Source organism: Podarcis tiliguerta (assembly GCF_965153285.1).
Source record: "Podarcis tiliguerta genome assembly, chromosome: 13".
NCBI classification, from domain to species: Eukaryota; Metazoa; Chordata; class Lepidosauria; order Squamata; family Lacertidae; genus Podarcis; species Podarcis tiliguerta.
The window spans coordinates 23,814,779-23,838,155 of NC_139546.1; the positions used below are offsets into that span (position 1 = coordinate 23,814,779).

Here is a 23,377-nt window from a genome sequence, read left to right on the forward strand (position 1 = left end):
CCTGCAGGGAACTCCTGCAGGGCTCCCCAAGCTGCGGGTGTCTGTCCGGTGTGCGGGGCGTTCTGCTTCAGGGTGCCATGCACGCCGGGCGGCAGGCTGCTGCCCGCAGCCTGGGGAGCCCTGCGGGGAACTCCTGAAGGGCTCCCCACGCTGCGGATGTCTGCTCGGCGCGAGGGACGCTCTGCTTCAGAACTCCTGCAGGGCTGCCTAGGCTGCGGATGCGTTCCCGAAGCACCGGGCGCTCTGCTTTCAGCGCCCCCGGCACTCCGGGAAGCAGCTGCTATCCGCAGCCTAGATAGCCCGCAGGGCTGCCTAGGCTGCAGATGTCTTCCTGAAGCCTGGAGAGCGAGAGGGGTCGGTGCACACCGACCCCTCTTGCTCTCCAAGCTTCAGCGAAAGCCTGCATTCGCCCCATAGGACACACCCAGATTTCCCCTTCATTTTTGGAGGGGAAAAAGTGCGTCCTATAGGGCGAAAATTCGGTAGTAGTAGTAGTAATAATAATAATAATAATAATAATAATACCTTTATTGTCATTGTACAACCTATATACAATGAAATTAAACAAACCTCCCCCCCCCCAACACTCAATCTCTTATTGAACACACTACCTCGCAAGTCAATTTCGCTATGTTATTTTCCATTCTTAGACATAACTGGAATCCTAAGCAGAAATAATGTGGTTGGTTAAGGGAGCCATGGACTCAAAAAGATTGAAAACCTCTGATATAAAGCACGCCCCCTCCCCAAAGTCCAAGTAGATAAATAGGTACCGCTCTGGTGGGAAGGTAAATGGCGTTTCCATGTGCTGCTCTGGTTTCAGTGTTCTGTTGCGCCAGAAATGGCTTAGTCATGCTGGTCACATAACCCGGAAAAATTGTCTGCAGACAAACGCCGGCTCCCTCGGCCTGTAAAGCAAGATGAGCACCGGCAACCCCAGAGACGTCTGCGGCCAGACTAAACTGTCACGGGTCCTTTATCTTTACTTTTCAATCATTATTATTTATTATTTATTGATTTTCTATACTGCCCTGTATAAGCTTCATTTGGGAAGCTTATTCCATTTTAAAAGGATGCAGTTCTTAATTACAACATATTAACTATAGATATACATTACCACCTCCAGGTGTTTCCAGATTCTCTGGTAAACAAATTCAGGTACATTCAGCTATGAATCACACTTGATAACAGAATGTAGTCTAATGTAGTCTAAAATGTATTGCAGGTGAAAATGAACAACTCCTAAACTCTTGAACAGTTTGAACACAGAAAAGTCTCTATATTGGCCATGCTTACATGTATAATAATAATTTGGTAAATGCAAAATCAAGTCAAGGTAGCTTATGAATATAAAAAAATCTGCACCATGTATAAAGCAACTTTCAATATAACTTTATAAAAACCAGCTCATAATCAAATGGCCAATACATGGGTGAATTCCATGGTAGGGATAACAAGGAAAAGGATGGGAAGCAAAATATCATAATTCCTTGATAAAAATCTATGGTGCAACCACATTTGATAGACTCTGTCCAGGTCTGGTCACAGCACCTTAAAAATTATATTGTACAGCTGGGAAAAGGGCAGACGAAGGGCAACGCCCTTTTTATTTTTAAATCACACAACCAGATTCAGGTCTTGGGACACTTGGAGGACACACTTGCCAAGATCTGTTTAGGTTCTTGTCTAGGATTGGCATGGGTGTTCTGATTCCTTCTATTCAGGCAATGTTCCTGGGTTGCTAACATAGGAGCCAACTCCTAGGGGCCATGGTCCCTTCGCATGTGCCCCCATAAAATATTTGAGGGGGCTGGACCTTCCCAAAGTTGATGGGCAACACCATTAAAATGGTGTGTGCAGGCACATTATGTGATCAATTATGCAGGACGGCGCTTACTTGGGCCCCCGAAATATTTTATCCAAGCAGGGTCCCCCCTCCCGTGCTTTCCCCTGGAAAACCTGCACTTTACCTTTGAATTAGAGCAATCGGCAATTGCTGTTTGCTCCGATTCAGCAGTAAAGTGCAGGTTTTCCTGGACAAAGCCCCAGGACCAAACAACAACATGGCGTTTTTAAAGCCAAGACCTGTGCCAAAGGAAATATGGATGAGCCCAAACCAAAGTGTCCCAGTGCAAGGAACAGTGCCCCTCTAATCCCTACATGAACGAACCAGAAAGATGTGCATCCTCTGGCCAGATACAAAACATACATTTCCGTAATATACTCAAGCAAATCCACAAAGGGCCCAGGACTACAGTTCTGTTCCTGTGCACTGCATCATTATAAGACACTGGAAACTGACACCAGATTGTCATAAACGACCCAAACATTGCAGAAGTGTCCCTGGCCCTGTGCTTTTCAAACGTTCTAAAGCAAAATATTCACCCCATTAAACAACTACGTTAAACTCAATACAAATTGCTTTGGTCAGAATACTAGATAAAATCTTGATACAAAGTCAGACTGACTCAGTGTGCTTTGGCCCTCCTACACCAATACTTTCAATACTCTTGTACACGCCACTCCCACAAATTCCTGGAATTAGGATATTTGCAGTATCAGTATGAAGGCCATCCCCCTACTCCACCCTGGGATGTTCAGCTGCTTTGAATGTTGCAACACTAAGAATATAAAAGCACTCGTTGACCTTCCTCTAGGCTGCAAATCTCCACGTTTGCTCTGCTTTCATCTGGCACCATCATGGAGCTGTTCGAGTGGACCCTGTTTTTACTCATCGTCTTGCTAATTGGGGTCCTTTTCTTTTCCCAAAGGAGTGATGTCTACTGCAAGATGGTGCTTTTCTATGGCTGGACTGTAGTGATGGGCATCCTAGTGCCCCCTTGGGTAGCTCTAATCAGGGGGTCTAGAGTGGAAAACTTGAAGTGAGTAGGCAGCCTTGGCTGTACCCGCATCTTTTTGGGATGGGCACATCTCTGGGAACAAGGTGGTACTCGGTACCAGGCACATCTACCTGTTCCTCTTGAAACTGGCCAGGGATGCTTGGGAACAGGATAATCATTTGAAATACTGTGTATCCCATTCTGGTTGATACCAGTCAAGAAAGTTATGGTGGAATTAGAAAAAGTGCTGGAAAGGGAACTAGGCAAGGATGCCCTTTATCTCCTTTACTCTTTATATTGGTGTTAGAGATATTAATGAATAAAATTAGAAGAGATGAGAATATAAAAGGGATTGTGATGGGGGGGGAGGAGTATAAAGTAAGAGCCTTCGCGGACAATTTTATCATCACTACTGAAAATCCAATAGAATGTATCCCAAGAGCAATAGAATGTATAAATGAATTTGGACACCTAGCTGGCTTTAAGATAAATTTTAAGCTAGTTGGGAAAATAAAGTAGCGTAACAAGAACGGCTGGAAGTCAAGTCCCTTGGTGGGTGTCCGTGGCGGGTAAGTGTGTAGGTATGTTGATATGTACAGTATAGGTAAGTATTGTATAGAATAATGTAGGTATGTTTTATGTTATGAAAATAAGGGAGTGTGTTGTGTATGTGTATTGTGTAAATGTACAGTGGTACCTCTGGTTACGTACTTAATTCGTTCCAGAGGTCCGTTCTTAACCTGAAACTGTTCTTAACCACTTTAGCTAATGGGGCCTCCTGCTGCTGCCGCTGCACAATTTCTGTCCTCATCCTGAAGCAAAGTTCTTAACCCGAGGTACTATTTCTGGGTTAGTGGAGACTGTAACCTGAAGTGTATGTAACCTGAAGTGTATGTAACCCAAGGTACCACTGCATATGTATGTGTTTTATATGTTTAAAAATTTTAAATAGAATAAATAGAAAAAGGGCTGGAAAGGAAACCAAAATTATCAAGAAGCTGGAGCAGCTCTCCTGTGACGAAAGGTTACAGCATGGGGGTGCTGGACTACAGCTCCCACAATCCCTGACCATTGGTTACATCGGCTGGGATTGATGGGATTCGGAGTCCAGCAGCAAGGAAAAGCCACAGGGTCCCCATCTCTATCTTAGTCTGCGAGAGACTAAAAACTGGCAGCTTTAGCAGCCATTTTTGGGCTGGGACTATTTCCTCAGAGACCTGCTGGGTGACCTAGAGATTCAACAGCAAAGTGGGAGTTGCGACAATTGAAGGTGGCAGGGAGGGGATTGTATTTCCTTCTTCCCAGTAATTCATCTCTTATATTGTATTTTGTACACAGCAGGTTTTTTAGGAGGCAAGGTATGAACACGCAAATAAATGCAGTTCCTTGTCCACACTGCCTGCCTGTTTTCTGCCCCCTGCAGGATTGTTTGCTTCGTGTTGCGGCAAATCAAATATTTAATTGGCGTCAAGATCACAGTTCATGGCGCCGAGAATCTGAATACCAAGGGGCCGTATATGGTTGTTGCCAACCATCAGTCCATTCTCGATATTCTGGGTATGTTGCTAGCCTGTGGCTTTCGCAATTTTGCACTGAAACGTATTTTGGAAAAGATGTGAATTTTTCCACATAGGAGCATAATCCAGGCCCAGATTAAAGGGACGGGTGTCCTGGGGGGGGCAGGTTGGGGGGGCAGAAGGCGACACCCTGCTCTGCTTCCTGCCTATGATGCAGATGAAGTGTGGGAGAAGGAAAGAGAGGGCATGCTGCAGGACCTGCTCAGTGACTCTTCCTCTTCTCCCGCCCCCCCCCCCAGCCACTTATCTAACCCCAGCTTCCCTCAGGGCTACCCCACCTCCTTCTTCCTCATCACTGGGATATCAACAGGCCCTCACACCTCCTTCAACCCTCCACCATCTTAACCACAAATCTCTTCTCCCAGTCCTCCAGGGGCATAGACACCAACTCTCTGGGGTCCTGGTCCCTTCAGCCACCCCAATAAAATATTTAGCCCCCCCCCCCATTTTCTGCAAATTTCTGCATCCCTGCCCTCATCCCTCTCTTGGGCAGCCACCTCTCCAGCAGCCAGGGGCCACCCTCTTTTCCTGGCTATCCTACCATTGCTTTTTGCTATTTCCAAGCTCATCTGAGCCAGGGCAGCGGGAGAGGTAAGCGGGCAGCAGGCAGGTGAACAGACAGAAAGGTCTTGCGTACGGGTAGGAGCCAAGAGGCAAGTGGGCAGTGGGGGAGTCCTGCGCCCAGTTGCATACAGCGGAGGAAGGTGCGATCTTCAGAAGTGGGGGAGAAAGCAGAGGGTGCCCCCCAATATTTTGTTCAAGTTGGCACCTATGTACCAGGGGCACTGGTTGCTCATCCTCCCATTCTGGCCCAGTCTACTGCTGTTCATGGCTCAACCTGAGCCCTGTATGTCTGCAACAGGAGAGGAAGGTGGAAGCATAGGCTTTTGCCCATTGTGGCAAAATTTGTAGATCTGTCCCTGTTTCGTTCCATCTCCAGCCTCAGGGAGGGAGGAGGCAAGATAGGAGCACAGTATGCATTTGAGAGGAGGCAAGAGATGCAAGCTTACGGCTCAAAATCAAATTAGAAACATTAAATTAAGTGTTCCTAAATTAGAAACATTAAAGTCATTCGGTTTTTTTAGATTCTCAATTAAGATGAATCAGATTATCACTGATCATTGTGCTACGGAAGTAAGATCAATGCAGAGCTTTTTTTTTTTTCAGCCAGAAGGGGTTCACCTATCAGGTAAACACCATTGCCATTCTAAGAGAACAAGGGAAGTGTTCATGGATGGCATGCCTATCTCGCTTACGAGAAGGCCAAAGTCCATAAAGATTTTACAAATCACATACTCAGGGATGCACTAGTTAAGGTCTGGAACAAATATAAATCACAACTGGAACCACAGACCCCTTGGTGGGTTTCGCCCCTGGAGGTGCATGCTGTGAAAAAACTTACTATGAGAACGAACTGGGCATCATATAGACAACTACTGGAAGAAGATCAATGAAAACTCAGAATAAAACCCTTTGAGGAGATACTACAATTTGTGACAGACAGATGGCAATATCTGCAACTAAGAAGCGTATTTAATTCAGATTTTAAAAAAGGTTTTGCAAAACAGGATTCTATACTGAGCACCACAGTATTACAAAATAATAAGAAAACAATGTCTAAAATATATAATTTTTTTATTGGATTGGGAATTGATGGATGAAGAAGTGAAAGAAACTATGGTCAAATGGGCTCAAGATGTCAGACACATGATATACTTAGAGCAATGGGAGAAATTCTGGCGAGAAGATATACTATTTACCGCCTCTTATACGATTAAAGAAAATTTTGTTAAAATGTTCCACAGGTGGTATTTAAGCTGGCCAAAATCTATAAACTGAAATCCAACCTCTGTTGGAAATGTGGCAAAGAAGCAGGAGCAACAGTACACATGTGGTGGGGTTGTGAGTAGATTAAGAAATTTTGGGGAGTAATACATGAGGAATTAAAGAAAATGTTGAAAATCCCAATTGTTAAAAAAGCAGAGGCATATCTCCTAGGCTTGATAGGAAAAAATATACTGCAAGTGAAAAAAAGAATTTTTCTATATGCAACTATGACAGCCAGGGTAGTGATTGCTTCTAAATGGAAATCTCAAATCTTGCCCCCAAAAGAGGAGTGGATTTGCAAATTAAATGAATATTTAGAATTGGCAAAGCTAACCTCAATCATAAGATATCAGTCAAATCAAAAATTTAAAAAGGAATGGAAATGTTTCAAAGATTATATTTTACAATATTGTTCTAAGAAAGATATGCTAATATGACTAGAATAAAAATGTAAAGTATATCTATGAATTGGAAAAGAGAAGATATAAAAGAAACACAAAGAATGATACATTTGGAGAATGCAAAAATAAATGTGGAAATAGAGATTTAAAGAAGTCAAATTGTGGCGGAGGGAAGCTGTGGTGGGGGGGAGTATTATATGATAAGTTTGTAATATTTGTTTTCAGTGTTTTTGGATTGTTTTCAATCTTTTTTTCTTCCTTTTTTGTAGATGTTTTGTTTTTTTCTGTATTATTTAAACAATAAACAAACAAACATGCAAATAAGAAAAAACATGGTGAGTTCTGGCACCTCTTTTTATAGGAAAATAGCACTGGCGAATGGCAATGTTTGGAATTCCCTTTTCCCCTACAACAGCTGAATGCATGTCCAGGAAGGTGGGTTAGGAGCAGGGTAAATTCAGAAAGAATAATTTCTAGCCACAGGGGACGCGGGTGGCGCTGTGGTTTAAAGCCTCAGCGCCTAGGACTTGCCGATCGAAAGGTCGGCGGTTCGAATCCCCATGGCGGGGTGCGCTCCCGTTGTTCGGTCCCAGCGCCTGCCAACCTAGCAGTTCGAAAGCACTCTCGGGTGCAAGTAGATAAATAGGGACCGCTTACTAGCGGGAAGGTAAACAGCGTTTCCGTGTGCGGCTCTGGCTCGCCAGAGCAGCGATGTCACGCTGGCCACGTGACCCGGAAGTGTCTTCGGACAGCGCTGGCCCTTGGCCTCTTCGAGTGAGATGGGCGCACAACCCTAGAGTCTGTCAAGACTGGCCCGTAAGGGCAGGGGTACCTTTACCTTTACCTTTAATTTCTAGCCACAAAGCCTTCTCCACCTGGGGATGTCGGAATGACATGTCAGAATGCAAGTGACCCCAAAAGCCCCATTTAGAAAGTGTTTCTTTCTTTCCAAGGATTAGCAGAGGTACTTCCCGACCACTGTGTGATTCTTTCCAAAAAGGAGTTGAAGTACATGGGCCCGATGGGCATCATCTGCTGGCTATGCAAATTCATTCTTCTCGACCGCAATAATAAGCGCGCAGCCAGAGAAACCATGGATTACATCACAAGGACCCTGCTGCAGCAGAACGTGAGAGCACATGCAGAGAGGGGTGCAGCTCTGGGAGGGGAGTAGCTGGGGAAGGATGGCTGGTGGGAGAGGAGTCTAAAGGACCCTATGAGACTGCAGCAACCCCTGGGAGGGGCCATCGCTTGGGGTGGGGGTAGAGCGCATGCTTTGCAAACACAATGGCTCCAGCTGCTGGCATCTCCAGCTGAGAAATATTAATTTAAGTAGCAGCAGGTGGTGGGGAAGTTTCTTTACCCAGGCCCTTGGAGAGATCCTCACCTGGTAGAAGGCAGCTTCCTGGGCTCTGGGGTGGTGGAATATTTTGCTCTGCACAACAGATATTTGGAGGAGGATTTTGCCAGGTGGGTGAGTAAAGAAAGGATGTGTGCCATGCATGACTATAAGGAGAATGTGGCTTTAGAGCCATCTGCCCCAGGGAACAAAGGAGAAAAGAGTCTGCCCTGCTGAGGAACTGCAGCCGTTCCTGGGGGCAGAAGGGCATTCAGGCGTAGGCATATCCTCAGTCCTGATGCAGTCTCATATTTTCTAACTGGTTTCCAGCTAGACTGTTAGCAGCTTGAGTGACAGGCCAAAATACACCAGAAAGAGTGAGGAAATAATAATATTTCACTGTGATCTCCAAAGATGTGGTCCGTGGACACATTTTAATCTGTGGCCGCTTTTCTCTCCCCCTTTCTTATGCAGCTGAGGATCTGGGTTTACCCAGAAGGCACCAGGAACCGGACGGCCACAGTGCTTCCCTTCAAGCGAGGAGTCTTCAATGTGGCTGTGAAGGCTCAGGTAAACGTGTGAATTGTGAAATAGATATTTGTCTCATGCTGGCGGATTTCATGGGCTTCCGTGAGTCAATCATGCTACATTTTTGGTGGAAAAACGTGATTCATCACTCAGGTTTACCATTCCTGAACATTTGTCACAGTTCCGATCTGAGAGACTTATCAAAATGCCTACCAAATGGAGAGTCTCTCTCTTTCCCTTTCTAACCCTAATAGCTGCGCTGGGTTTTGCTCACCTCCACATTCCTGTTTGCTTCTAGGTCTATTAAAGACTGTGTGTCAGTTGCCAGCCATGCAAATAGATGTGAGATGATGGAGATTAGTGGGTAGGGCTAATGTCAAACAAACAATGATGGAGGCTCCCTAAAGCAAGGATAAAGTTTCATACCCCTGGGTTGCTTTGGGGGTGAGAGGGAAGGGATAAGCATTAGCGGGACACTTCTGCGGTCATGATATTTTAGGTTTCCCAAACATAATACTACCAGGAGTGGCTGGCGTGGTGCCTTGGAGCTCTTAATTTATAAACTGCAGTTGCAGAGGAGGTGGAGGAGGGCAAGGAGAAAGAACTTTGTTGATAAAGCTGGCCGTTATCTGTTTTATAGAGCCAGTGGGAGGCATTTCTTTCTGTTGGGCTCAATGCCATTATTTCAATATTTTGTGGGGGGAGGGGAGGGTGGGTTGGCCGGCCCACCCATGAGGCAAGTTGAGGTGACCACCTCAGATGGCAGGAAGAAGAAGAAGAGTTTGGATTTGATATCCCGCCTTTCACTCCCCTTCAGGAGTCTCAAAGTGGCTAACATTCTCCTTTCCCTTCCTCCCCCACAACAAACACTCTGTGAGGTGAGTGGGGCTGAGAGACTTCAAAGAAGTGTGACTAGCCCAAGGTCACCCAGCAGCTGCATGTGGAGGAGCAGGGAATCAAACCCGGTTCACCAGATTACGAGACTACCGCTCTTAACCACTACACCACACTGGCTCTCGCCAGGGGCAGCAGATCTGGCCTCAGGGAACACATCACTCACTTTTGTTATAACAAGAATACAAAACTGAAAAGGAATGCACTGCAGCTAAATATTATGTTCATTTTTCAGATGGTCTAATCCTTCCCCTGCCCATCCCTCTAATATTCATAAGAGGGTCTCTTCTCCAGTCTTCGGATAGTAGCTGGAAGTGGGGAGGCAGAAAAAGGTCCTTTCCTTCCACTCTGTAGTTTTAATCTGAAATCTTCGGCGCAGTACTGCGCCCAGAATTCAGAAACTGCTTGTGCGAATGAAATTCCCTGTCCCAAAATGTGCCTAGAACAATGGGAGTTTCGAACCCTGGCGACATCTGCCACCTTCTCGGTAGCCCCCTGCAATGTCGCCTCTTGTCAAATAGGAGGTGCTGCTGGTCTCCTCCAATCCCTAGGGAAGAAATGCCGCCCAGTGCTTCAGAGCAGACCCCTTTGCCCTCCACAGTGGCCTTTGATTCCCACTTCACCCCTGTCAGGTAAGGTTGATTTGATTCCCCACCCTGTTCCCAATGTAGATCTTTATTCGCCCCAACCACCAGGGGTGCCAACTTGAAAAAAATATTGGGGAGGCCAGGGGACTTTGGCCAGCGTAATTGGTTACAAGACGAAGCACACACACACCATTTGAATGGCAATGTCTGTCAACTTGCAGGAGGGCAGCCCCCTCAAATATTTTATTGGGAGAATAAAGGACATCGGCCCCTCAAAGGTAGCTCCAATGCACCCCTCTCCTGCGCCTGATCCTCACTCAGCCCTTCTTCTCTGTGGGGCTGAGGGCACCAGTTGGTGGTTTGCCTCATGCAAACCGGCTCTGGTTGGGCCGGCTCTGGTTGGGTCAGCCCCAAATAGAACCCTTGTTCCACCTCAGGTAAGAGTCAAACTCTGAAAGGCAAGACCATCCCTGTAGGTTCACCTTCCCTGTTAAAACGTTGCTTAGTGCCTTCTGGTTCTCTTAATTTCCCACTGTTTTTTGATACACAGATCCCCATAATCCCTGTTGTGACCTCGTATTATCAACAACCCCTCAACCTGAAAGATGGCCAGAGGCCCTTTTTTTGTAGAGGTGAGTGAGTCTAAATGACAGTCTTGCTTATTTGGTTTATACACTTCAACGTGAAGTGGGAATGTATATTTTGCTTGAAAGCCTTTTCCACTTGCTTTAATTTGAATTTGAATGCTGTATAAAAATTACTACCTTAATCACTATATGACTTATTTCTGGGGAGGGGGGTGTTTAGCCACTCCTTTCTCCTCCTCTGTACAACACTGCCATTTTGGACCTGTTCTGAAATTTATTTAAAAATTATTCCTTTATATACTCATGTATAGACCACTGCTTAAGGCATAGGCTTTACAAGGCAATTTCAGCATAGAATTAAGTTGCACTGTCTCTCTTTCTCTCTATTGCTCCCTGCCACCTTCAGATAAGTGGATCATCCAGATTTTGCCCAAGATAGAAACACGAGGCCTTGGCCCAGAAGATGTCCCTGCACTTGCTGACAGCACACGGAAACAGATGCTGGATACTTTCAATGAGATCAATGAGCTCGTACTTTTAGAGAAAGATACCAGAGAGTGAGGGCCTCTTTATCAAGGAAGCCTGGGAGGACCCACCAACCAGGAAGCTAGACAAGAACTTTGCTTCAGTCCAAAGAAGAGGACAGAGGAAACGCTTCACTCCACCCAGACCCAGACTTATAACTTTAGAATTCCACCACATATGACAAAACATACCTTCTTTCTCTTTACACTTCCAGCACTTATTGGAACTAGTTGTATACATTTTTGCAACTTTAACAGGAGTTAAATACCATCGCTACATCATTTTCATATACTTCTCTTTCAAAGTTGTACAGGCAGTAAATTTTAAATCGACTTTCCATTATTTCCCCCTGTCTTTCATTTGAATATTGTGTCCCAAATCTTGTGCCCATTTAATCATAACACATTTGACCTCTTCATCTTTGGTTTCCCATTCCAAGAATAAATTATACATTTTCTTCAATATCAGATTTTGTCATTCAAAATCATAACAAATGGATTCTACCGTCCTTATTTATGAACTTGACCTGAATGCATCAGTGAACACAACCTGTTTTGAGATTTGCCACATCCAATCATGTGCCCAGATGTTGCAGCAGTCCAAGGTGCCCAAATGACATAAGCTGGAACTTCCCGCAAGGTTAAGCCTGCTTCGCCGTCATCAGAAGATCTCTTAGCTGAGCGTGGGAGATGGCGTCTGGATTTGAACCTGAAGCAAATGGGCAGGAGATTGCCCAACTTTGCATGCCAATGGAGATTTCAGTCTGGTGCCAGTGACGTGAGTGAAAGGTGGAAGTGGCAAGTATAACCATCCCTGCTAGGGAAAGCTGTGAAACTATTCTACAAATGCAGAGCAAATGTGGGAATTTGGGAAGCACAGCCAGAGACTTCAAAATCTGCACGTGGAATCAGTTTTTAATTGCTATAATCTGACCTGGGGCCATGTAAACAAAGATCTATGATAATAATGGGCCACAAGTTCCCCACGCCTGCTTTAAAGCCCCTGAATAGCTTGATCCATTAAGGAACCTACTCCCAACATGCCTGGGATCTTGTGCCACACCTTTTTAAATGGGAAAGTCAATCCTATGAACAATGGGGAGAGGGATGTTTGTCTTTGATGCAATACAAGGAACACCCTATGACTCTGAAAGGAAATATATCTGTGCCCACTGCGTAATTCACTATTCAACCAAAGTTTCGTAGCTCTGGCCTGGAGGGCTTTTGTTGTCATTAAAGGATTCCATATCTGTTAAGTATCCCAGTTTACTGTAGCACTGCTGACAAGAAAAATAAAAGCAGCCAGAGAATAGTTGGAGTTAGTTTAATAACCAAACATGCAGGGCAGACACCTTGAAGGGAGGTAACTCATAAAGAGGCCTCTCCACAGACATGCCTGGTGAGCTGCAAGTGGGCCAGGATAGCAAGAAAATGCGCCCAGGCAACGTTGTCCCAATGCACATACAGCTCACGCCGCCAGCCACCAAACCAAGCGCCAGGAATTCTGAAATTCCATGTGACATCTCAACAAGCCTGGTCAGCTGCTGCTTGGAGACTCCTGGGGCGCAGTTCGAGATTCTGACATGTTCAAGGGTGGTAAGAGGCGTGCTTGCTTAGCAACCACGAAGCGGCAGGACAAAATGGTTCACTTCTTCCACTGCTGGTGTTTTGGCTTCTGCTCCTTGCGTTTCTGGGCTCTCATGTCCTTCTTGAGGCGGCTGTCCACCACTTTGAAGTGGCCCTTGACTCCTGCAGGGCGCCGGACCTTCCGTCAAGCGCCCTTTTTGGTCACAAGGTAGGTCACGTGCCGTTTCTCCATGCCTATCCCTGCCTTCTTGTAAATGCTGTTGTTGGGGGGGGGGCACAGGGAAAGTGGGGAGTTATGAGCAAAAGGCTTCTCTTCGGAATCTCTCATCAACCCAATCCTGCCACCTCCTGAGGAGAAACACCCCTACCACAGGGCCCTTGACCTGCCTTAGCAACCACTTTGCTGTCACCCCTAACCTTCATTTCCAAAGGAACCCTGGCCTACTGCTCCAAAGTCTCTCATGATTATTGAGCTGCTGTTTTACTTAATCAATTCATATCCCAGCCTTCCTGCGAAATAGGGAGGTTGCCCCGTCTCCCTGTCTCCTCCTCACAAGAAGCCAGTGAGGCAGTGACTGTCCCAGGGTCACCCAGCAAGCTTCATGGCTAGAATATGGTGGCTAGGTTGCTTTTGGGGGCAAAGTACTGCCATCACATAATACACCTCGCTTCTGCGATTTGCACTGGCTGCCAATTCTCTACTGCGTCACGATAAAGGTAGAGGTAGAGGTGGAGCGAGGAGTGTGTGGTGGTGGCGGTCCGCCCCACGAGTCATCCTGAGGGTGGGGTGACATTCAGCGCACTGCCCACCCGGCACCTGCGACTCCCAAGCGTACCCCAAGCAAAGTGGCACCGGCAAAGCGGTGCAGCTCATCCTCTCCCCTGCCTGCCTACCTGCCTCCTCCAGCTTGGAGCGTGGGGCAACAGCACAGAGGCAGGCAGGCAGGGGAGAGGAAGGGAAGGATGCAGGCGAGCAAACAACGGAGGGGCGGGAAGGGGAGAGGAAGGAAGCGGGATCAGTGGATGCGCCTTTCATTCTGCCTGGAACTTCTCTATCTGAGCTGGCTCCCTGCCTGTTACATTATGTGTGGGGAAACCTGCGTGGGGTTCCTCTCTGTGTAAAGTCTTCAAGCTGTCCCTGCGCGCGCCTGACAAATCTGCCCCATTGCCTTTCTGCTTGTCAAAAATCATCTCTCCCCCCCCACCTCCAGTCTCCATTGTTGTGTGTCCTGGCTGAGGGTGAAAACAGAAGACGGGGGGGTTGAAAGTACTGGCTGCAATCCTATCCTCACCTGGGAGTAAGTCCCCTTGAACTCAGAAGGGCTCGCTTCTGATTCAACATGTATAGGCTTGTAAACTGTAGCTTGTTTCAGCTGCCACATCAAGCCAGAAAATCCCATGAGAACTGCCATAAATCACACAACGAACACTTTTATGGTCCACAAATTGCTGTTTTAATATCGTGTATGGGGGGGGCACGTAGAAACAGGTCCCTGAAAAATTAAAATGAAAGGCAACCTTGTCTCATGAAGAACCTGAGAACAAGGAGACCAAAACCAGCAATTTAAAAATTAATGTAATTGTAATAATAATAAACTATTATTTCTAGTTTGTCATATATCTACCAATTCCAGAAGATGCTGCTTCCCAATCAGTGTTATAGTCTTTCAACCATTGCAAATGGATTTGGACTTTCAGGTTTTTCTTCATCACTTAGACTTAGCCATCTATTTGTCCGATCTATTTGCACATCGGACTAGATTCAAGTAATGAAACCTGCTAGCAGAAGCCTGTACAGGACTTCCACTAGTGCAGTGAGTTCCCCCTCCCGTCTCTTTCCTCTGTCCCTCAAGTTGGCTAGGAGACGGGGGTAGGAAGTGTGTGGAAGTAAAAGAAGGGGAATTGTTCCTTCTGGAAAGCTGAAATGCTCACACTGACAAAACTACTACCATAGCAAAGGTAAGGTAAAAGGTAATGGACCCCTGGACGATTAAGTCCAGTCAAAGGCGACCATGGGGTGTAGTGCTCATCTTGCTTCAGGCCAAGGGAGCCACTCTTTGCCTTCCCGCCACAGCGGTAACTATTTATTTACTTGATTGCATTGGTGTGCTTTCGAACTGCTAGGTTGGCAGAAGCTGGGACAGAGCAATGGGAGCTCACTCCGTTGTAGGGATTTGAACCGCCGACCTACCAACTGGCAAGCCCAAGAGGCTCAGTGGTTTAGACCACAGTGCTACCCGCGTCCCTACTACCATAGCACTATGTTGACAGGGGCTCTATGCCTTAATACAGGGATGGCCCTCCAGATATTGGATTCCCAACTCCCATAAATCCTAACCACATGGCCAATAGTTAGGGATGCTGGCAGTTGTAGTTCAGCAACATCAGGAGGGCTATGCCCTGTTGTGCAGATATTAAAAGGTGCAGAGAAAAAGCTGGCCATCCTTGAAGCCCAATTTAAATATGTTTGATTACATGTGTACATGTTTGAGTACATGTTTTGAAACCTCCAAAGGTTTCAAAACGTAGCAGATATCAGATTGAAATGAAATGCATGCAATTGGAGCACATCAGCGTAGCCTGGATCCCAGGACTCAGTAAGCCACTGTGACCAGATTGCAAAGTTCTTCATGGGTAAAAAAAATCACTCACATCTGTTCCAATTTGGACACCACATTAGCAGTAGTTTCAGATGTACTTTCTGGTTTGTATGAGGATGTGGACAGGATAAAGTATTTAGGGAAATCAGCTGCACACTTAACCCTCACTCATCAGATGATTATGCTGGCCAAGCGCATAAGAAAAGTGTGTGCCAATGGGCTATGGTACCTTCAGTGGGTGAATAGTTCTACCAGAAAACTGTTGTAGAACATGGTTGTAAGATTGTTGAAAGGACCCTGTCTGAACTCACCATATTGGATAATTTCTGGCTAGTCTTGGGGGCAAGCATGCCATGGTGTCTCCCTGTCAAAGGTTTGTGGAGGATCAAGATAAATTTCAATTTGACTTCTGGCCTGACTTTGGTACTGAAATGGATTTGGTGGTTCCCAACTTTTTTTTGCCCTCAAACCACTTCAATATTGCTTGACAGGCTACTTAATGATTTTTCTGCCTGTTGTAGCAATTATAATGTGCTGTGCTAGATGCTGTATGATTTTTAATTTTACCAACACTGCATAGACCACCTGAATGAAGCTCACAGGCCACAGTTTGGTTACTGCTCTAGACAATCTACCCTAGGAACTAGACCCAGGGAGTCTTTTCTCTGGTGGTCTGCTGGACCTGTCAACAGCATTCAGTATTATCCATCACAATATGGTTCTCATGGACCTGCCTGGGATAGACTGTGCTTGTTTTCAGTGGTTTTGACCCTTCATGGAAACACACAGTTCTGAAAAATGGTACTGAGGACGACTGCTCATCTTGTCTCCCAGGCTATTCAACATCTAGATTGGGGTAGTCAATCTTTTTATACCTACCGCGCACTAGTGCATCTTTCTTACCACCCACCAGTGCTCAAAGGAAGGAGGATTCAGCTTGTGCCATAGAACCCCCTACCGCCAACCTAGAATCCTGAAATGCCCACTAGTGGGCGGTAGGGACCACGGTGATAACCCCTGATCTAGATGAAACTTAGCAAGATCTGAAGATTTGGAGTTCACCAGAGGCATAGGAAGGGGGTGCGGTGGGGGCAGACTACCCTGGGTGTCATTGCTGAGGGGGGTGACATTCGGTGCACTGCCTGCCCGCGACTCCCAAGCCTACCCCAAGCTGTCGGGGGAACGGGGGGAGCTGCGGCCCTTTGCCAGCGGCCTACCCCCTTCGATTTGACAGCTCGGGGGAGGCTTGGGAGGTGCGGGCACACAGTGCACCATTGCCTTGCACTCCCAGGCTGTTGGAGGAGGCAGGCAGGCAGAGGACGGGAACGAGGCAGGCAAACAAGCGGAGGCGGGGAGGGAAGGAGAGAAGTGAAAGCTCCCTCAATTCGGGACCCCAACCTTGGAATGCACAGGGGGAGAGGTGGGGTGTGAGAACAAAGTTGGGTGGGAGTTTTAAGTGCTTCTACTAACAATGTTAAGTAAATAAACCAGAAAATAACACTTGCAACAGTAAGTATGGAGGGGGGGGGGTTGACAAAAATAAATAAATCTGCACCAGGTACCACCTGACCTTGCTATGCCTCTGGATGAAGGTTTTGGTATTAATACGTAAAACCCTGTACAGCTTAGGATGAGGGACCTTGAGGGAATACTGCATTGATTATTTATCCAGTGGGCCGGAGAGCTTCTCCTTCCAGCTCCAAGGTTATCAGAAGCCTGCTCCACAGTAACTTTTGGTGTGGCTGTTCTCTGGAGCAGCATGGCTGCTGAGATATGACAGGTCCCCACAGTCGGCACATTCCAGAAATAACTGAGGACAATTTTGTTCCAACAAGCTTTCCGGGCTGGAGGAGTAGGTCTCTGAAGTAGGTGTCCCCCTTTTTGTATTGTTTTAAAACTCAACTGTTGTGCTGTTTTGTAACTGATCTCATTACATGTTTCATATGGTGATTGACCAACAGCACATACACTCAGAACTTGCACATCTTCCAGGGCAAGATCCCAGTCTGTTTGGAAATGGGGACAAAGAGCTGAGAGAACAAAATGTTTAGCAGCCATGCCATTGCACAGTGTTTAATCCTGCTATTAGTGCCCTTGGAAATCAAGGGAAGGGTTCGAATTGTGCTTCAGAGGATGGATTACCAGGTTTAGAATTTTTATTCTACAGCAGAGATTGGCCAGTGTCGTCATTCACTTTCAAAAATGGTAGCAGCTTGGGGCGGGTGCTGAGAGACAAGAGGGCATGGATGGGGGTAGGAGTTTAACCCTTTCCTCCCTGTGCTACTGTCTGACATATTTTTCCTTTCAAACAGCCATCATTCCCATGGGCATAGTAGCTTCGCCAGTGGCAAAGGATGTTTCGTTGCAACGATATCATGGGAAGGAAGAGTTAAACTCCCCTTCCTGTCATGTCGACGTCCTCATCAGGCTCTTACCACCACACTGCTTTTTTTAAAAGAAAAGAAAAGGACGGGGACATTTAATGGCAAGCACACCTATTGCCCATTTTGTCCTGAGATTCCTTCAGAGGTAAGGCAGCATTAAAAAAAATGAAATAATGAAATAATGAATAATGACTGACCAAATTATGGACATGTTTCTAAACAGACAGCACTCCCCTGCTATATTTTTAATTTAACTGAAAATATTTATACCTCACCTTTACTTGTAAAAAAAAAACCTGACGCAGCTCACAACACAATACATAATAATACCAAAAGCAAATGAAGCAATATAGCAGCAGATGAAGACAGTAGGAACAGTAGCAATCTCATGTTATAATCCCACAATACAATACCTGTGATCCTTGACCACTGCTCATTCTCAGAGGGTTGGCTTCCATGCAGTTACTAGACACACCTGAGAAATCTTTTTGCTGGAATTTCCTTCCCTTGCTGTTGCAGCATGGTCTAATAGATGGGTGCATTTCATCAGAACTAAAAGACTACTTTGATCTCAGTTATACTGATGAAATCCAGACTGCAACAGTGTGGTAGGCGGTGAAGGCGATCCTAAGAGGGATTTGTGTGAGTGGGGCAACAGGGATTAAGCTAGAGAGTGCTATGGAAAGAGAGCACTTAGAAACAGATTTTTTAAAAATAAAAACGTAGAGCAGCAGCACAAGAGAAATAGAGGACAGCATGCGCAATCCACCGAAATCTCATGACAATATGTAGAAGGACTATCTGGACTGAAACACAGGAATGTGACTTCATCTAGAGCAGTGTGGTTGTTATGTTGAAAGATGTGTTGTTTGTTGTTCATGTGGGATATATCTTGGGAAACAACTTTATACTAACACTGATATTAAAATTTGATTTGGCAGGACATGATTTCTATCTGGTTCAATTAGAACAGCAAAGGGAGTTAAACAGGGCTGCATCTTGGTAGGACTCCTATTCAGTCTTTATATCAATTATATAGGCTAGGAGCTTTCCTCTTCATCTGATGTTTTCTCCCTGGCAGTTCAGAATCAGAGTGCTTTTGTATATGTGGATCAGGGCCTATTGAAGATCTTGTACACTATATTTTATATTGTCCATTGTATGATTCACTCAGAGCTAAATTTATCTCCCCTTTTCAGATCGCCCTAGAAGGTCAACCAGATTATTTGAAAATTAAATGTCTGCTGGCAGATGCTGATAAATGCATCAGCTATAGGGTGGCACTATTCACACTCATGGCAACAAAGATAAGGGCAACCTTTCTAGGTAGTGCCAGACCCCAGGGATGCTAACTAGAAGGAATGTTTTGAATTTTGGACATTGTAGATTTGTCCTGGTCTGGTGCATGAAATCTCTTTCGTTTTGTAATTGCATGATTTATTTCTCATACTGTATTGTGATGGCCATTGGCTACAAACAATAAAATCCACTGACTGACATGCCAGATCAGTTCTCCCATCCATGATTAAGTCATGGATGGCACCAGTCTTCTTGGTCATTGACCTGCCATTGCAGAGCAGCACCTTAAAGCCACATGGGAGACCCTTGTTGATACTTCTATCCTTCTTGTCAAGACCAGACTGAGGCGTTCCCAAAGTAAAGGAAGGATTGAACTCTGATTAATAAGAATACACACAGAGGCTTGAACCAGCAAGACTCTGGGAAGGGTGCGTATAATAATCTGTGTCTCCACCCTCTGGCCCAGGTCGTTTTATTCACAAAAGAACTTTTTACAGAGTGTTCGTAAGAACCATTCAGATTTCTTCTGAGCATTTCAACAAACCCCACGTGAGGGCAAAGTTAAACTACCAAAACTAATTAAGCATGGGGTAAATAAAACAGAACTAAAAAGGAGTGCATTTGGCAACCCCGGGAGGTGATAAACAAGCAATATACAGTGGTGCCCCGCAAGACGAATGCCTTGCAAGACGGAAAACCCGCTAGACAAAAGGGTTTTCTGTTTTTCAATGCACTTCGCAGGACGAATTTCTCTATGGGCTTGCTTCGCAAGACGAAAATGTCTTGCGATTCTTGCAATTTTTTTTCGCTCCCCACCCCCTTTTTCTAAGGCACTAAGCTGCTAATAGCCTTTTAGCAGCTAATCCACTAATCCCTTAAACCTTTAATAGCCGCTAATAGCCGCTAATAGCGCTAATCCGCTAATCCGCTAATAGGGTTGCTTTGCAAGACGAAAAAACCGCTAGACGAAGAGACTCGCGGAATGGATTCTGTTCGTCTTGTGAGGCACCACTGTACATGATAAGGATGGCCAGGAGGACAGTGATCATTATCACCTTCATGTGAGATCTGTTTCCTGGCCCTAAGATTAACATCCTAAGAGTAACATATCAGAAAAGCTACATTAAAAGAAGCTGCCCACTATCTTTGATGACCCAGGATGCCTGCCTGCAGTATGTGACTTGTCAAGAAAGAGAAATGGAACAGGGATGCAGAGGTGTGGATTGATCAAGAATCATATCAAAATAGTTTAAACCCAGTCAACGCAATGTTTTCATTGCTGACACAGATGGCTTATAATTATAATGTTATAATTCCTCATAGCAATCCCACCTGATCACTACACCAGACCTGGAGACAGGGACAGTCTTCAGAAAGTGACTAAACCTGCCTCCTCCTCAGTGCTGACATAGTTTCTCCTCCTTTTGAGACCAAGGACCTTTGCGGGGGGGGGGGGAGTCACCAAGCAGAGTCTTTGGAATGCTTCTAGAAAACCCATTGGTGTAAGACCTCAACACACCAGGAGAACAAGGTCTGTTTTGAGATTTACCATGTCCAACCATTTGCCCAGATGTTGCAGCAGTCCGAGGTGCCTGAAGGACACGGCCATGTGCGGAAGGCGGTTAACGAACAAGAGGGACAGGTCACTTCCGGCACCTCTTGGGTGGGCGCAATTGACATTATAAGAGAACAAGAGAGGTGTTCATAGTGAGATCTGGCACCTCTTTTTCTATAAAAATAGCACTGGGTGGCAATATGTCTCTGAGTGCCAGCTCCTGGGAATAACAAGTGTTGAATGCTGTGGTGCTCACACTCTCGTCCAAGCAACTAATCTGATTTAGAGATCAGTATTACAAACCCACAGCAATAGTTCAGAGTGTTCCACAAGTAGGATTGGTGCCATCACCTTTGTTAATAGCCTTGCTCCTGGACCATAAACAGCAGCCTAAGGCATAGAAAGCCGTGGGCAGATATCAGCCACCCTCCCCATAATTATAAGTAAAGGAGTTAGAGTCCTGGGTGGAGTACCCTGCCCTGTAAAAACATATGTGCATGGAAGTCCTAAACACAAATGTAGTCCCAACTGGCCCAGGATCCCCCTCCCACAAAGGAGTTCTATGCACCTGAGAGCCCTTCTCACCATTGACATACATACTGCTGTGGGTGTGTGGGGTGCCATGAGTCCCCTGAATTCCTGGGTTCCAGATCCTGTTAGAATTTCAAGCTCCCCGATGCTGATTTTATGATTGGTATATTTCACACGCCTGTCTGAGTGGAGCCTGAGAAAAGAAGACTGTCTTACCTCTCTTCCGGTGTGTGTCTGTGAAACTGTACCTTCACTTTTAACGCTGCCCTATTTGTTCTCAGAGCTGGAGAGAACAGACGCCATAATGCTGTTGTCTGTAAATATTCTGTAAATAAATAGTAGTTTAGAACTACAATGCCTCTTTCCTTTTGCTGTGTCAAGAGAGGCTAGTTTGCATAAATCAAGTTGGTTTATGTCGCTGGAGCACCCTGGAGAAGAAGGGGATGCCTTTTCCAGAGCTATGCTTACCGGGGGACGCTTGGCTGCAGATAGCCCGGAGCACTCTCCCACAGATCCTCCCTTAAATTCTTGGGTTTTGGGTTTCAATCAGTGCTTTGAGTATTAAGGTGAACCACTGGATGTTAGATTTACCAGTGTAAAAATACAGGCTAAACCTGCTTTGTTTCCCCCTCCTGACCAGGGAATCCCCTGGAAGATAAGCCATTGAGAATCAAAGACCAGACCTCCACAAAGCAGAGGCTGTGCCAGCCGCAAATGGGGGCTTGTTAGCAAAGACAATACAGAAGAAGAAGAAGAAGAAGAAGAGTTTGGATTTGATATCCCGCCTTTCACTCCCTTTAAGGAGTCTCAAAGCGGCTAACATTCTCCTTTCCCTTCCTCCCCCACAACAAACACTCTGTGAGGTGAGTGGGGCTGAGAGACTTCAGAGAAGTGTGACTGGCCCAAGGTCACCCAGCAGCTGCATGTGGAGGAGCAGAGACACGAACCCGGTTCCCCAGATTACAAGACTACTGCTCTCAACCACTACACCACACTGGCTCTCAGTTTCAGAATTGCCGTGGGGCTGATGTAAGTGAACAGTTGGGGTGGGGTGGGAAAAGTTTTGCAAGCTTGAGAGCGTGGTGGGATCAGCACATTGTGGGGGTGGGGAAGAAACGTCCTCTCAAGTCTGCAAGTGGGAGGGAGAGATGCAGAGCCATGGCTGAAGTCTCTTTAAAGTCTGAGACACTTTGCACATATGGGAGACGCGTGAGATTCTCTTGGACTGTAAATGCTGGGAATCCCATTCCCCAAACTCAGGTTGTATGTATGTGCAAATAAACTATCTATCATAAAGACACCACAGTCTCTACTTCAACTCAATCCCAAAAGGATTGGGTAAGTGCAGAGACCCCTGAAATTTCACTTTGCTGTAAGATTGGGATGGGGGTGTAACAATATGCCTACTGGTATATGCAGGGGCAATGTGGGGAGGACAATCCTACCCCCTCCCTCAAAATGTGAGCCTGAATGTGGCTTACAGCATGGAGTGAGGAAGCTGAAACCCTTAGATCTGGCTGGACTACAGCTCCCAGCATCCCTGATCATTGGTCACACTGGCTGGGATTGATGGGATTCGGAGTCCAGCAGCAAGGAAAAGCCACAGGGTCCCCATCTCTATCTTAGTCTGCGAGAGACTAAAAACTGGCAGCTTTAGCAGCCATTTCTGGGCTGGGACTATTTCCTCAGAGACCTGCTGGGTGACCTAGAGATTCAACAGCAAAGTGGGAGTTGCGACAATTGAAGGTGGCAGGGAGGGGATTGTATTTCCTTCTTCCCAGTAATTCATCTCTTATATTGTATTTTGTACACAGCAGGTTTTTTAGGAGGCAAGGTATGAACACGCAAATAAATGCAGTTCCTTGTCCACACTGCCTGCCTGTTCTCTGCCCCCTGCAGGATTCTTTGCTTCGTGATGCGGCAAGTCAGATATTTACTTGGCGTCAAGATCACAGCTCAGGGCTCCGAGAATCTGAATACCAAGAGGCCGTATACGGTTGTTGCCAACCACCAGTCCATTCTCGATATTCTGGGTATGTTGCTAGCCTGCCGCTTTCAGAATTTTGCATTGAAACATATTGGAAAAGATGCGAATTTTATCAGGAGCATAATCCAGGCCCAGATCAAAGGAATGGGTGTCCTGGGGGGAAGGTTGGGGGCGCAGCAAGTGACATCGTGCTCTGCTTCCTGACTTTGATGCAGATTAAGTGTGGGAGAAGGAAAAGGAGGGTGTGCTGCAGGACACGCACCCCCTCCATCCACTTATCTAAGCCCAGGACCCCTCAGGGCTGCCCTTGTCTCCTCCTTCTTCATCATC

The 23,377-nt window shown here is 46.0% G+C and overlaps 2 protein-coding genes and 1 long non-coding RNA gene across 3 annotated transcripts in view; 2 read left to right on the top strand and 1 right to left on the bottom strand.

Moving 5' to 3' along the window:
• The first annotated feature begins 2,350 nt into the window (after positions 1-2,350).
• LOC310661995 (1-acyl-sn-glycerol-3-phosphate acyltransferase alpha-like) lies at positions 2,351-11,248 on the top strand. Its single transcript, XM_083408783.1, has 6 exons — positions 2,351-2,882; positions 4,264-4,397; positions 7,599-7,774; positions 8,459-8,554; positions 10,544-10,625; positions 10,987-11,248. Exons 1-6 carry the CDS (start codon positions 2,701-2,703, stop codon positions 11,139-11,141), a joined length of 825 nt encoding a protein of 274 aa, XP_083264909.1. The 5' UTR covers positions 2,351-2,700; the 3' UTR covers positions 11,142-11,248.
• Positions 11,249-12,048: 800 nt separating this feature from the next.
• The window catches only part of FTSJ3 (FtsJ RNA 2'-O-methyltransferase 3), a 37,904-nt gene continuing 26,575 nt past the window's right edge, over positions 12,049-23,377 (bottom strand). The window contains exon 21 of the mRNA XM_083408579.1: positions 12,049-12,948. Coding sequence (XP_083264705.1) covers positions 12,876-12,948 — 73 coding nt within the window. The 3' untranslated portion in view covers positions 12,049-12,875. The remainder of the gene's footprint in view (positions 12,949-23,377) is intronic.
• Positions 17,362-19,179, top strand: LOC310662047. The gene is made up of 2 exons (XR_014504225.1): positions 17,362-17,820; positions 18,875-19,179. It is a non-coding gene; the product is annotated as an uncharacterized lncRNA (long non-coding RNA).

What these genes read in the sequence shown, in the direction of transcription:
- LOC310661995 (XM_083408783.1), top strand. Translation starts at nt 2,701, where the DNA reads ATGGAGCTGTTCGAGTGGACCCTGTTTTTACTCATCGTCTTGCTAATT. An exon ending in GTCCATTCTCGATATTCTGG is followed by an intron (nt 4,398 to 7,598) that starts GTATGTTGCTAG and finishes TTTCTTTCCAAG; the next exon opens with GATTAGCAGAGGTACTTCCC. An exon ending in ATGTGGCTGTGAAGGCTCAG is followed by an intron (nt 8,555 to 10,543) that starts GTAAACGTGTGA and finishes TTTGATACACAG; the next exon opens with ATCCCCATAATCCCTGTTGT.